This window comes from Pseudophryne corroboree, chromosome 6, assembly GCF_028390025.1.
Source record: "Pseudophryne corroboree isolate aPseCor3 chromosome 6, aPseCor3.hap2, whole genome shotgun sequence".
Lineage (NCBI taxonomy): Eukaryota > Metazoa > Chordata > Amphibia > Anura > Myobatrachidae > Pseudophryne > Pseudophryne corroboree.
In genome coordinates this window covers 328,000,755-328,014,586 of record NC_086449.1, presented here as the reverse complement: position 1 = coordinate 328,014,586, position 13,832 = coordinate 328,000,755, and the positions used below count along the sequence as shown (strand labels likewise).

The window sequence follows — 13,832 nt, the reverse complement described above, 5'->3', positions numbered from 1 at the left end:
CTGTGATCGTAATAGGTCGCTCGACCAACTGTAACTTCAAGCCCAAACTCTGGGCGCAGGAGAGAGAAATAAAATTCCCCGCAGCTCCCGAATCCAATAGAGCCATAACAGTTTTGACTTCTGTTTCAGTAGACAAAGATACTGAGAGTAAACAGTCCACTACTGGAGAAGATTGAGAAACCACACCCAGCTTGACTTCCCCGGAACAGGCTAGGACTGCCCGTTTCCCGGGCGAGACTTGCAAAACTTGAGAAAGTGATCCGCGGCTCCACAGTAGAGGCAAAGTCTATTCTCACGCAGACGCTGCCGCTCCTCTGGAGACAGCAGAGACCGATTAATCTGCATGGGTTCGTCTGGACCTATCGTAACCGATTGTTTAGCCGGAAGAGCCCTGAATCTGCATCGATCAGACCGAGTATGTTCGCCGACTCGTTCCTGCATGCGGAGATCCACTTTCACACAGAGCGAGATCAACTGTTCCAAAGAATCTGGCAAATCCCTTGCAATCAGTTCGTCCTTAAGACGGTCGAACAGCACGTTCCAGAAAGCGGCCCGTAAGGCATCATTATTCCAGCGCAATTCGGAGGCTATGGTCTGAAAATGAATCACATACTGACCTACTGAACGGGAGCCTTGTCGAACTCGGAGTAGATCTGAAGAGGCAGCGGTCGTTCTGCCAGGCTCATCAAAGATCCTGCGGAAAGATGAGATGAAATTGGTGTAGCTGGAAACCAAAGGATCAGATCGCTCCCATAACGGAGACACCCATTCCAGCGCTGAGCCCTCAAGCAAGGAAATAATGTATGCTACTTTGGACCGATCCGTGGGGAAGATGTGTGCGAGGAGTTCAAACTGTACCTCGCACTGGTTAAGAAAACCCCGGCAATTCTTCGGATTGCCGTTGTAGCGAGAGGGAGTGGGAAGCTGAAGGCGTGACCTGGTTCCGGACACAGCGTGAGCATTATCGGGAGCGACTACTGGAGCGGGCACCGGAGCTGGAACCGGAACTACTGAAGCCAGGGAAACCTGAATTTGATCCAGCCTGCCGGATAGTTCTTGGAGATACCGCATCACCTGGCTTTGCGCCGCCTCTTGACTCTGAGCACGGGAAACCAGATCCTGGATGGCACTCGCCTCTGGGTTCCGATCCCCCGGGTCCATGTGGCCTGTGTATACTATCACTGACCTGGTTTGGGGGGGGTTGTGGACTCGGGGTTTCTTCTGATGACCGGGAAGTGGAACCGCAACTGGGCCGCAGCAGAGATGGCCGGATGTAAGTCTTCCTCATGCAGGATCAGATCGGCGGACAGGAGCCACGTGCGGACGCTGAAGGTCTCCCGAAAGAGAGAACTTGACAGGTGCTGGTGAATCACAGAAAATACTAAGTGCGGGAGGCACGGAGGTGCTTGGAGGCAGAGGCACGGAGGTGCGTGGAGGCACGGAGGTGCGTGGAGGCACGGAGGTGCGTGGAGGCGCTCGGGCGCTTGTAGGCACGGAGGTGCGTGGAGGCACTCGGGCGCTTGAAGGCACTGATGTGCTTGGAGGCACGGAGGTGCGTGGAGGCGCTCGGGTGCTTGGAGGCACTCATGGGCTTGTCCCGCTCAAAAATCTTAAAAAACTGGCGGGGGCTCTTTATATACATGTACAGTGCCCAGCTGCACATGTATATATGTATTTTTGCCAAAAGGAGAGGTTTATATGCTGCCCAGGGCGCCCCCCCTGCGCCCTGCACCCTTACAGTGACTGTTGTGTGTGAGGTGTATAGGAGCAATGGCGCACAGCTTTACTGCTGTGCGTTACCTCTGTGAAGATCAAGAAGTCTTCTGCCGCCTCTGAAGTCTTCTTTTCTTCTCACACTCACCCGGCTTCTATCTTCCGGCTCTGCGAGGAGGATGGCGGCGCGGCTCTGGTACGGACAGCGAGGGTGAGACCTGCGTACCAATCCCTCTGGAGCTAATGGTGTCCAGTAGCCTAAGAAACAGAGCCTTGAAACTCACAGAAGTAGGTCTGTTTCTCTCTCCTCAGTCCCCTGATGCAGGGAGTCTGTTGCCAGCAGGCTCCCTGAAAATAAAAAACCTAACAAATATACTTTCTGACAGGAAATTCAGGAGAGCTCCCTGTAATGCACCCAGTCTCCTCTGGGCACAGTATCAAACTGAGGTCTGGAGGAGGGGCATAGAGGGAGGAGCCAGTGCACACCCAGACCTAAAGTCTTTCTTAAAGTGCCCATGTCTCCTGCGGAGCCCGTCTATCCCCATGGTCCTTACGGAGTCCCCAGCATCCTCTAGGACGTAAGAGAAAGAATGGTAGTCCTAGATACCATCTCTGCAAATGCAGCATCAATCTAAGGGTGTGTACACACAGTGAGATATTTTCATTCGATTTTGACTATATAGTCAAAATTGCAAGAAAAGTTAGTGCAGATCGCAAGGTGAAAGTCACCTTGCGATCCCGATGCGCGGTCCCGCCAGGTCGGCTTCGCAAGAAAAGATAGACTGTCCAGGCAAGTCAATCCTTGCTAGATCGGTGTACTGTATAGTTCATCTCGCATGTCAATTACATTTCACATAAGCCAAAATCGTAAGCACACAGTCCATATCTAAAGAAAAGTTAGTCAAAATCGGTGGTGCTGGGGCTCCGGGGAGTTCAAGGGAAATAGCATAGTCAAAATCGGCCATAGTAAGAATCTCACCGTGTGTACACACCTTAACACCTTGAGATATGCACTAACTTTTCATAAGATTTTGACTATATAGTCAAAATTTTACAGCTTTATCTCACCGTGTGTACACACCTTTAGGTATGGAACACCAATTCAACACCTGTTCATCCTTAATAAGGAACATACTGTCAATTCTCTTGATACTGCTTAATCTTTTATCCATATTCTGCCATTCTTTTGACATAATCTCTTTAACCGCCTTTTGTACCTGGAAAAGATCTATTTCTTTTAGCTCTGTCTTCAAAAACAACATCCTGATCTTCGCCTTTCTCAACAGGCTCCTTATAATTAATGGTTTTAAAAATATTGTTAAACAACTATCTACCAGTTCTACATTAAACATTCTAACATCCTCTTGAGGTTCGTCAGAATCATCACTAGACCGTTCCTGACAATCATCTTCATAAACGAGCTCAGGTGAGACAGGCTAAAACAGAATCTAAGATAGCCTGAGAACTAGGCCTCTTAAATCCCTGAAAATCCAATAACTCTTCCTTAGTTCACAAATTATCTTTTCATCCAGTCCATAAAATCTTGTAATTTTTTGGATTGATTTCCACCAACCTCTCCTTCACAATTATGACATAATTAAAAATTTCCTATTCCTGAGAACACTTTATCACATGCAGCACATTGTATGTCAGAATGTTTCTTCTTACAAATGCTCTTCCTTGATGGAGACACACTGTTTAAGAAAACAGCACTAATTACTATCTAATTATCCAGCAAAAAATAACCTTGTCCTCTACGAGGACTTGCCTCTTCTGGGCATTAGTCATTGTTTGTGGAGAAGGCTCCCTGTCCATGTCTGTGTGCCCAATCCAGCGTTATTACACATAAATTAACTGAGCAGTGGATATCCCTTCCAAGCTGCTCTTTTGGTCAGCGCCATATTTATCCTCTGCACATGCATGGACCGTCCCGCAACGCCTCCTGAAACGGCTGCGTTGAGCACTTCCGCCAACCAGCCACACCGCAACCAGCACTTCCGCCTGCCAGAGACAGCGGAAGCAGAACCTCCGTCCATGCGGCTTAGCGGGGATAAATAGAGCCGGTCCTGGATCTGTGAGACAGCCACAGCGGGGGGACACCTTAAAATCACATTTGGCCGCTCCTACCTCCTTTGACTTACTTGGCCGCTCCTACCACTGTGCCATTATTCCCGGGGCATGACCTTCTTCCAGCCACGGTTTAGAAAGCGCACTGCTGGGAATTACAAATAAGGTAAAATTCTTGGAGGAACACACTTCTCACCTGATCTAATCTCTATGAGACAGGAAAAAAGACTGAGGTGAGCTGGGAGGAGTGGAGCTATATACCTGGAGTGGACGGTCCCTATTGTGTGAAAAAAAACTACCTGTCTATAGAGATGGCTACTGACTCTCTGTCTCAACACAGTCACTCGAATCATCAGGAAGTATGAATGATTTGAGTCACTCACAGTTTAATGAGTCGAGACAGCTTCAGCAGTAGCCTCTCTCAGCCAGAGGGAGGAGACTCAGTGTGTCATTGTGATTGGCCCGCGGCAATACCAGGTGACACCCAGTGGAAGGGACGAGGGAGCAGTCACGACTCACCAGTGAGTGAGTGCTGCGCCTCTGTGCCTGATTCATTCATCCTGATTCCTGAGTCTGCCTGTGAGTCGAGACAGTTGTACACTGTGTAGACTCAGTGTATTGATCTGATTCTTGCAGCATTAGCCTGCAGGAGATGGAGCCCCTGCGGTACAGTGCTCTCAACTCAGTGCTCACTGTTCCTGCTCAATGTGATTGTGACTGAATATATGTATTTCATGTCTGTTAAGCTTTCTCTCCTCAGCCAGAAGTAATGTGCATATTCAGTAACTAGTATGCAATAATTGTTTTTTTAATATATCAACATAATATATTAACATAGATTCAGTGTTATTAACAATCAGTGCATAAGCAGCTGCCTCCCTCACAATGCCCTGCACAATCAGTGCAGCTGAATAACTAGCTGAGCCAACTAGGGCCGTAACTAGGTGTGTGCCAGAGGTGCCTTGCCCACAGCGCATATGCACTGTGGGCGCACAATCTGGCAGCACCAACAGCGCGGCCACTTTCTCTCAATCAAAGCCGCCCACCGCTGACTTGTGGTGTGCGCTCAGCTCCTCTGCTGCTGGGCACACCGCTCAGCAGCAGAGGAGCTGAGTGCACACCACAAGTCAGCACTGCAGCGGCGGGCAGGGGAGGCTTTGATACAAGCATTGGATGCTCCCCCACCACTCTCCACTGCCGTGTCTCCAGGCCAGATACTGCTTACCAACACCTACCAGTCACACCCTGTTTCCGGCTATGCTGCTTCCTCTCAACTCCCATCCATAGGACGAATCCCATCCCCTTCACTCCATTAGCCTGCCCCCTTCTTCCCCTTAGCCCGTCTCCTTCTACCTCTCTACATTGCTCCCTCCTGTCCGTCTGACCAGGCCCACCCCCTTCTTCTCCTCAGCCCGCCCTCTTCCACTCTACCTGGCTTGCTCTCTCCTGATCAGTGTGGTCAAGCCCGCCTTCTCCTTACACTGCACGTCGCTGGCCAGGCTCAGTCTGACTCTGGTCTGATGCTCCGTTGGGGAGAGGACTCACAGTGAGTTCATGTACAGTAGATTAGAGAGGCATAGAGATGTTTTAATTTTATTGTGAGCCATGTAATGCAGTGTAGTGATGTATCAGATGTAGTATGTGGTATGGGGGGTTACAGTGTAGGTATATAGTGCAACACGTAGGGGGGTATAGTGTAGTTATGTAGTGTGTCGTATAGAGCAGGGCTTTAGCTAGGTGTGTGCCAGCGGTGCCTGGGCGCAGGACCGCCGGTAACACACGCAGGGCCGCTACCACCGCTGCTCTGCTGCCGTAATGTGTAAAAAAGGGACTTTGCTGCCGTAATGTGTATAAAGGGGGATTCTGCTTCCGCAATGTGTAAAAAGGGGGACTCTGCTGTTGTAATGTGTAAAAGGAGGACTCTACCTGGCGTAATGTGTCATTTGGGGCTCTACCTGACGTAATGTGTGTAACTGGCACTACTGTGCGGCGTCATTTGAATAATGCAGCATACTAGGAATTGGTATTATTTTGTAGTCACGCCCCTTTCCTATGAAGCCACTCCCCTATATTTTTGGCGTGCGCCTACGTCGTGCATTGGTCCTGTTTTAACTATGGGGGGGTGGGGCGCTGATGCTGTTTCTTGCACACAGCGCTAAAAGGTCTAGTTACGGCACTGGAGCCAACTCCCAGAGGACTGAGTCACTCCCTCCATGAGTCACCAGCACTGGTCTGCCAGCACTGAGCCTCTCTGGCAACTCACTGAATCATGTGCACTGTCTCTGCAATACATTCCAATACAAATGAGTCATGACTCATGTGCCGAGACACTCCACTGAACTGAGTCATGTGTCTAAACTCAGTTCAGTGAATCACTTTGCCCATGACTACCTGTCTAAACCTAGGGGAGTGGGATGTATTCCCAGAGTAATGGCTGCCATGAAGTAGTGTAGGAGAAACATCAAATTGGGGAAAAAAAATTATAAATACATAAACGGTTTTTACATGGGTGAGCGGTACCAATCCTGCGGTTTCATACACTCGTCCAACAAAATTTTATACATGCAGAAAAAGCAACCCAATGTCACATATGTAAACCAAACGCTGTATATTTATCTGTGTAATTATTACTTCATGTTTACTCCATTTCCATTCAGTAACACACTGCAGCGCTGAACACTTTATACTTCCTGTGCCAACAACACTTATCCACCATTTCATCGAAAAGAAAGAAATGCCAGATACTTGTAACGTGAGGTGTTTAAATCTGCTCCAGACAATTAGTATCACATGAACTATTGTAGAAGTTTGCGTTCCACATTTTACAACCTGTAAAAATAGCTTCTGCTCCAAATGGTCCAATACCAGCTCCTCTGCTACTACATAGAAAGAAGATGGTCAGTGGCATGCCGGAAAGCAATGGACAATACTAACACTCAGTGAGACAGTGTTACCACTGTGCCTTCTACACCATTAATGAAGCAGCAAAGAGCTACCACAATGGTGTCAGAGCAGATAGTGGGGGCTATTCAGAGTTGATCGCAGATTTTGCTCTCGCAGCAAAATTTGTGACCATAGACTCACATGCTGAGGGCCGCCCAGCACAAGGAAAGGCCAGCATGTGTAGTGCCGCCCCGCAATGCGAGCGCAATTTAATTGCATCGAATAGAGGTAGACCCCTGGACCCCTGCCTACGCAGCATGGATGCGTAGGCAGGGGCACCACCGTCATGTTTCCTTTTGCAGAAAATGCTGATGCTGTCATAGGCCGGCCCCTGAAAACGGCAATAACGCGTCTGCATTTCCCAATCTCCTCCCCCCTAACGCCGCGTCGTCGCCGCCCCCTGGTTAAAAAAAACGTAATTCCAAGATATTAAAAGGTTAACAAATTATTATTATACTTTCTTTTTTAGCGTACTGACCTTAGCCAAATCCATAGGGGTCTTAACCTCTTCAGCAGTAGTATCGGTCACAGCATAGGTTGGGACAGGATCCAGCTTGTTCCTCCCTTTACGCCTACCTCTTTTCGACTGGTCTGTAGAAAGTAATCCCTGCATGGATGACGCCATTGCATCTTTATGAAAAGAAACAGTTACAACAGTGTTATCATCGTCAATTTCACAGCTCATGTGTTCCTTTTATCCAAGGAGATGTAAGAGTTTATTTAACTACACATTTTAAAGATCCCCACATGAACATATTATTTCTATCAGAACTATTAATAAACCAGGAAACTGGGAAATCATTATAGAAAGAGTTAATGGATGACAGATTAATGATCTTGAGCGATAATTAACTAACGTTGAGTGAATTTACATGATTCAAACTTCTTTTTCATGCGATATTCACACACTAGTGAATACATTTAAATTCTGAGTGAAATGTTAAAATTGTTGCTTTTTTAGTAATAAAAAAACACAGAAATTAATGTTTTTGGTTTTAGTTTATTCTAAAGGTTCGTAAATAGTAAGTGTTCATATACAACACTCTTCAAAAAAGTACTTTACATGAAAAAAAAACATTGAATTTTTTTTATTTCATACAGAAATAAAGAAAACTTTAACAAAAATAAAACTGGTATGCATTGTGGTGTTCTCAGATATAAAGGCCCATACACACTAGACGAGAAAGTTAAAGATATTGCTCAGAAGGGCCATTCTGAGCGATATCTTTTACTATCTTGTCTAGTGTGTACACTCAATATCGTTAACGACCCCCTCTCTCATCTGAACAGTCTAGGCGAGGGAGGACCTCGTAGGCCCCCGCTCCACCCCGCTGTTGCTCCCTTCACACCGGCCCCTGCCGGGTCCCTGCCGCAGCCAATATCGCCGGGAGCACACATCGGCTAGTGTGTACCCGGCTTAATGTGGGGTACATATGGAGCGATATTAGCCTATTTTCTAAGCGATCTATCTAGATCGCTTAGAAATTAATCACTGATCGCTATGTGTGTATACCCCATAACGATAGGGATGTGCGGCGCTATCACTTGCTCAGATCTTGACTGCATGCAGTCAAGATCTGGCTAGATCGCAAGGCTCTCATTGAGCCTTGCGGTCTAGTTAGAATCAGGCTAGCACACATTGCAGCGTGTGTACAGACACCCGCTGCGATGTGTGCTAAACCCACATCGGGCTCAGCACACATAACGCTGAGCCCGAATCGCTACATGTTTACCCCCCTTTAGTCCTGTATTGGAACAGTGACTGTACACTTTACCAATACCATTTGGTCATTTTTACCAGTCAATGAAAAAAATTCCAAAAGCCAGCAGCAGCAATAATAGTTCTGACCTTTGTTGAGAATTTTAAATTTATTTTTATATTTGATAATTTAGAAATGATTTATTTGTTTGCATATATGTGTTTCTTACTGAACAGGCCACAGCAAACAAAGGAATTAAAGTTCCCCAGACAGAAGTACCTGCTTGGCCTAGTTAGATATTTGATTGATGTACACATACAGTACCTTGTATTTTCCACTTTGTATGTCCCAAAGACAGTGTATTTCATGGACCTGAAAATAAGATTTTACTTACCGATAAATCTATTTCTCGTAGTCCGTAGTGGATGCTGGGACTCCTTGGGGATTAGCGGCTCCGCAGGAGACAGGGCACAAAAATAAAAGCTTTAGGACTAGGTGGTGTGCACTGGCTCCTCCCCCTATGACCCTCCTCCAAGCCTCAGTTAGGATACTGTGCCCGGACGAGCGTACACAATAAGGAAGGATTTTGAATCCCAGGTAAGACTCATACCAGCCACACCAATCACACCGTACAACCTGTGATCTGAACCCAGTTAACAGTATGACAAACGTAGGAGCCTCTGAACAGACGGCTCACAACAATAACAACCCGATTTTTTTGTAACAATAACTATGTACAAGTATTGCAGACAATCCGCACTTGGGATGGGCGCCCAGCATCCACTACGGACTACGAGAAATAGATTTATCGGTAAGTAAAATCTTATTTTCTCTGACGTCCTAGTGGATGCTGGGACTCCGTCAGGACCATGGGGATTATACCAAAGCTCCCAAACGGGCGGGAGAGTGCGGATGACTCTGCAGCACCGAATGAGAGAACTCCAGGTCCTCTTTAGCCAGGGTATCAAATTTGTAGAATTTTACAAACGTGTTCTCCCCCGACCACGTAGCTGCTCGGCAGAGTTGTAATGCCGAGACCCCTCGGGCAGCCGCCCAAGATGAGCCCACCTTCCTTGTGGAATGGGCCTTGATAGATTTAGGCTGTGGCAGGCCTGCCACAGAATGTGCAAGTTGAATTGTGCTACAAATCCAACGAGCAATCGTCTGCTTAGAAGCAGGAGCACCCAGCTTGTTGGGTGCATACAGTATAAACAGCGAGTCAGATTTTCTGACTCCAGCCGTCCTTGAAATATATATTTTCAATGCCCTGACAACGTCCAGCAACTTGGAATCCTCCAAATCGCTAGTAGCCGCAGGCACCACAATAGGCTGGTTCAGGTGAAACGCTGAAACCACCTTAGGCAGAAACTGAGGACGTAAACAATAGAAAGATTACACCTGCATGAAAATGCGCTCACAAGCAGCGGGGGAACAGATATCCAAAGAGGGGTGTTACCTTCACCCCAAGAGAGCTCAAATGTTACTAAAAAATGTTTTTTGGATATCTTATCTCCTGCGCTATTCTAGTTCAGTTTTCTATAAATAAGAGGAGTGAATCTTTACTTATCTTCACAAAGCAGGTAGTTTTCTCACGTCCTACTTCCTTCTTAATGGTTTTTCAATATGACTAATACGGAGCAATGAACATCCAAGAGTCCAATGTCAAAACCATGTAAAAGAAGATGTATAAAACACAATCTAGTGTATTACCATTAAAAATATTAACATAAATTATAATAAATTCGTTGATTCAAATTTCCAATGAGTGTGATCCACACGTATATAAAAACAATTTCTTTAATACTAAAAAGTTGTTCCAATCATAGGATATCGTTCAGACATATACAAATATAGCATATATCCACTTCTACATCCAATTATTTGTGAGGGTGGCTTCCTACCAGATTTGGGAAATTTTGAGGCGCTTAAAAGTAAGCTGTGCAGATGTTTCAACGGTCCCGGGAAAACCAGCTCCAATGGTCAGCACCCCGTCCTCTCCTCGTCTGGTTCGTCTGCCACGAATCCTCACCGTCAGCCAACGCGTTTCGATCAAAATCGTTGATCTTTGTCAAGGCATGATGCTGTGACCTCCTCTTCCAGCTCTTTATACCCTATGAATTAGTATTCCTAATTGCTGGGAGGAGCCACTCTCACTTACAATTAACACTCATTTCGTATACAATATATTCTTAAATACACATTCTCCATCTGTGAGTAATTCTGTAGTATAGTCCATATTTATCTTCTTCATTACATCTAAAAATAAATGATTACAAAACAGTTAAAACTGTTAAAAACATAAATTGACGTGGACCGGAAGTGCATGGTGCGGCATGGAATAGTCCCCGTTTTTCCCTTTGAATGGTTCCACATAATAGGTTGGGGAAGACAAAGTTCCGTCCGCTGGATCGTCACTTCCGGTCATGTGATCATCTGATCACATGCTTGTCCGTGATGAAGCAATGTTCGTTTAGTCCGGTGTATTTTCCGGTCACATGGTGCTCTGTGGGCGGAAGTGTGTTCATCGTCAGCCTCGTTTATGCTGCCCACATTGCGTTCCATACAGCCGCTCACGTGATGCATTACGGGCGGAAGTTCGTCGACGGCCATATCTAATAGTGTCCATAATATGTTCAGCTGCCCAGATCTTATCTACTAAATAAGGGCGGAAGTACGGACATTGCCATATTATATCCTGGAAATAAAAGATTAATATTATTTCTCCTAAATAAATATTACTATTTTCAGCTAAAAAAGAGTTCTTTATACTAGAACATAATACAGAGTGAATCCTTCAGTACATATCAATTTCATTTACGTCAGGAACCACTTGACCTCAAAATCCTTATTTAAACCATCTGGGATTAAAGTTTTTAAGGAATATATATACTGCATTTCTGTTTTGGCTAGAACATAGCTGCATCTCTAGCCAAAACAGAAATGCAGTATATATATTCCTTAAAAACTTTAATCCCAGATGGTTTAAATAAGGATTTTGAGGTCAAGTGGTTCCTGACGTAAATGAAATCGATATGTACTGAAGGATTCACTCTGTATTATGTTCTAGTATAAAGAACTCTTTTTTAGCTGAAAATAGTAATATTTATTTAGGAGAAATAATATTAATCTTTTATTTCCAGGATATAATATGGCAATGTCCGTACTTCCGCCCTTATTTAGTAGATAAGATCTGGGCAGCTGAACATATTATGGACACTATTAGATATGGCCGTCGACGAACTTCCGCCCGTAATGCATCACGTGAGCGGCTGTATGGAACGCAATGTGGGCAGCATAAACGAGGCTGACGATGAACACACTTCCGCCCACAGAGCACCATGTGACCGGAAAATACACCGGACTAAACGAACATTGCTTCATCACGGACAAGCATGTGATCAGATGATCACATGACCGGAAGTGACGATCCAGCGGACGGAACTTTGTCTTCCCCAACCTATTATGTGGAACCATTCAAAGGGAAAAACGGGGACTATTCCATGCCGCACCATGCACTTCCGGTCCACGTCAATTTATGTTTTTAACAGTTTTAACTGTTTTGTAATCATTTATTTTTAGATGTAATGAAGAAGATAAATATGGACTATACTACAGAATTACTCACAGATGGAGAATGTGTATTTAAGAATATATTGTATACGAAATGAGTGTTAATTGTAAGTGAGAGTGGCTCCTCCCAGCAATTAGGAATACTAATTCATAGGGTATAAAGAGCTGGAAGAGGAGGTCACAGCATCATGCCTTGACAAAGATCAACGATTTTGATCGAAACGCGTTGGCTGACGGTGAGGATTCGTGGCAGACGAACCAGACGAGGAGAGGACGGGGTGCTGAACATTGGAGCTGGTTTTCCCGGGACCGTTGAAACATCTGCACAGCTTACTTTTAAGCGCCTCAAAATTTCCCAAATCTGGTAGGAAGCCACCCTCACAAATAATTGGATGTAGAAGTGGATATATGCTATATTTGCATATGTCTGAACGATATCCTATGATTGGAACAACTTTTTAGTATTAAAGAAATTGTTTTTATATACGTGTGGATCACACTCATTGGAAATTTGAATCAACGAATTTATTATAATTTATGTTAATATTTTTAATGGTAATACACTAGATTGTGTTTTATACATCTTCTTTTACATGGTTTTGACATTGGACTCTTGGATGTTCATTGCTCCGTATTAGTCATATTGAAAAACCATTAAGAAGGAAGTAGGACGTGAGAAAACTACCTGCTTTGTGAAGATAAGTAAAGATTCACTCCTCTTATTTATAGAAAACTGAACTAGAATAGCGCAGGAGATAAGATATCCAAAAAACATTTTTTAGTAACACAGAAACTGAGGACGTGTCCGCAGTTCTGCCCTGTCCGAATGGAAAATCAGACATGGGCTTTTATACGATAAAGCCGCCAATTCTGACACTCTCCTGGCTGAAGCCAGGGCCAGTAGCATGGTTACTTTCCATGTAAGATATTTCAAATCCACCGATTTGAGTGGCTCAAACCAATGGGATTTGAGAAAATCCAAAACTACATTAAGATCCCACGGAGCCACTGGGGGCACAACCGGGGGCTGTATATGTAGTACTCCTTTTACAAAAGTCTGGACTTCAGGAACTGAAGCCAATTCTTTCTGGAAGAAAATCGACAGGGCCAAAATTTGAACCTTAATGGACCCTAATTTGAGGCCCATAGACAATCCTGTTTGCAGGAAATGTAGGAATCGACCCAGTTGAAATTCCTCCGTCGGGGCCTTCCTGGCCTCACACCACGCAACATATTTTCTCCAAATGCGGTGATAATGTTGTGCAGTCACCTCCTTCCTGGCTTTTACCAGGGTAGGGATGACCTCTTCCGAAATGCCTTTTTCCCTTAGAATTCGGCGTTCAACCGCCATGCCGTCAAACGCAGCCGCGGTAAGTCTTGGAATAGACACGGTCCCTGCTGAAGCAGGTCCCGTCTTAGAGGTTGAGGCCACGGATCTTCCGTGAGCATCTCCTGAAGTTCCGGGTACCAAGTTCTTCTTGGCCAATCCGGAGCCACGAGTATCGTTCTTACTCCCCTTTGCCGTATAATTCTCAGTACTTTTGGTATGAGAGGCAGAGGAGGAAACACATACACTGACTGGAACACCCACGGTGTTACCAGAGCGTCCACAGCTATTGCCTGAGGGTCTCTTGACCTGGCGCAATACCTGTCCAGTTTTTTGTTGAGGCGGGACGCCATCATATCCACCTTTGGTTTTTCCCAACGGTTCACAATCATGTGGAAGACTTCTGGATGAAGTCCCCACTCTCCCGGGTGTAGATCGTGTCTGCTGAGGAAGTCCGCTTCCCAGTTGTCCACTCCCGGAATGAACACTGCTGACAGTGCTATCACATGATC

General features: G+C 45.5%; 1 protein-coding gene across 4 annotated transcripts in view; it reads right to left on the bottom strand.

The window, feature by feature from the left end:
- The window catches only part of TRIP4 (thyroid hormone receptor interactor 4), a 177,889-nt gene that overhangs the window by 158,239 nt on the left and 5,818 nt on the right, over positions 1-13,832 (bottom strand). For all 4 annotated transcript variants that reach the window (XM_063926356.1, XM_063926357.1, XM_063926358.1 and 1 more), the window contains exon 2: positions 7,202-7,353. In XM_063926356.1, the coding sequence (XP_063782426.1) occupies positions 7,202-7,353 (152 nt within the window). The remainder of the gene's footprint in view (positions 1-7,201; positions 7,354-13,832) is intronic.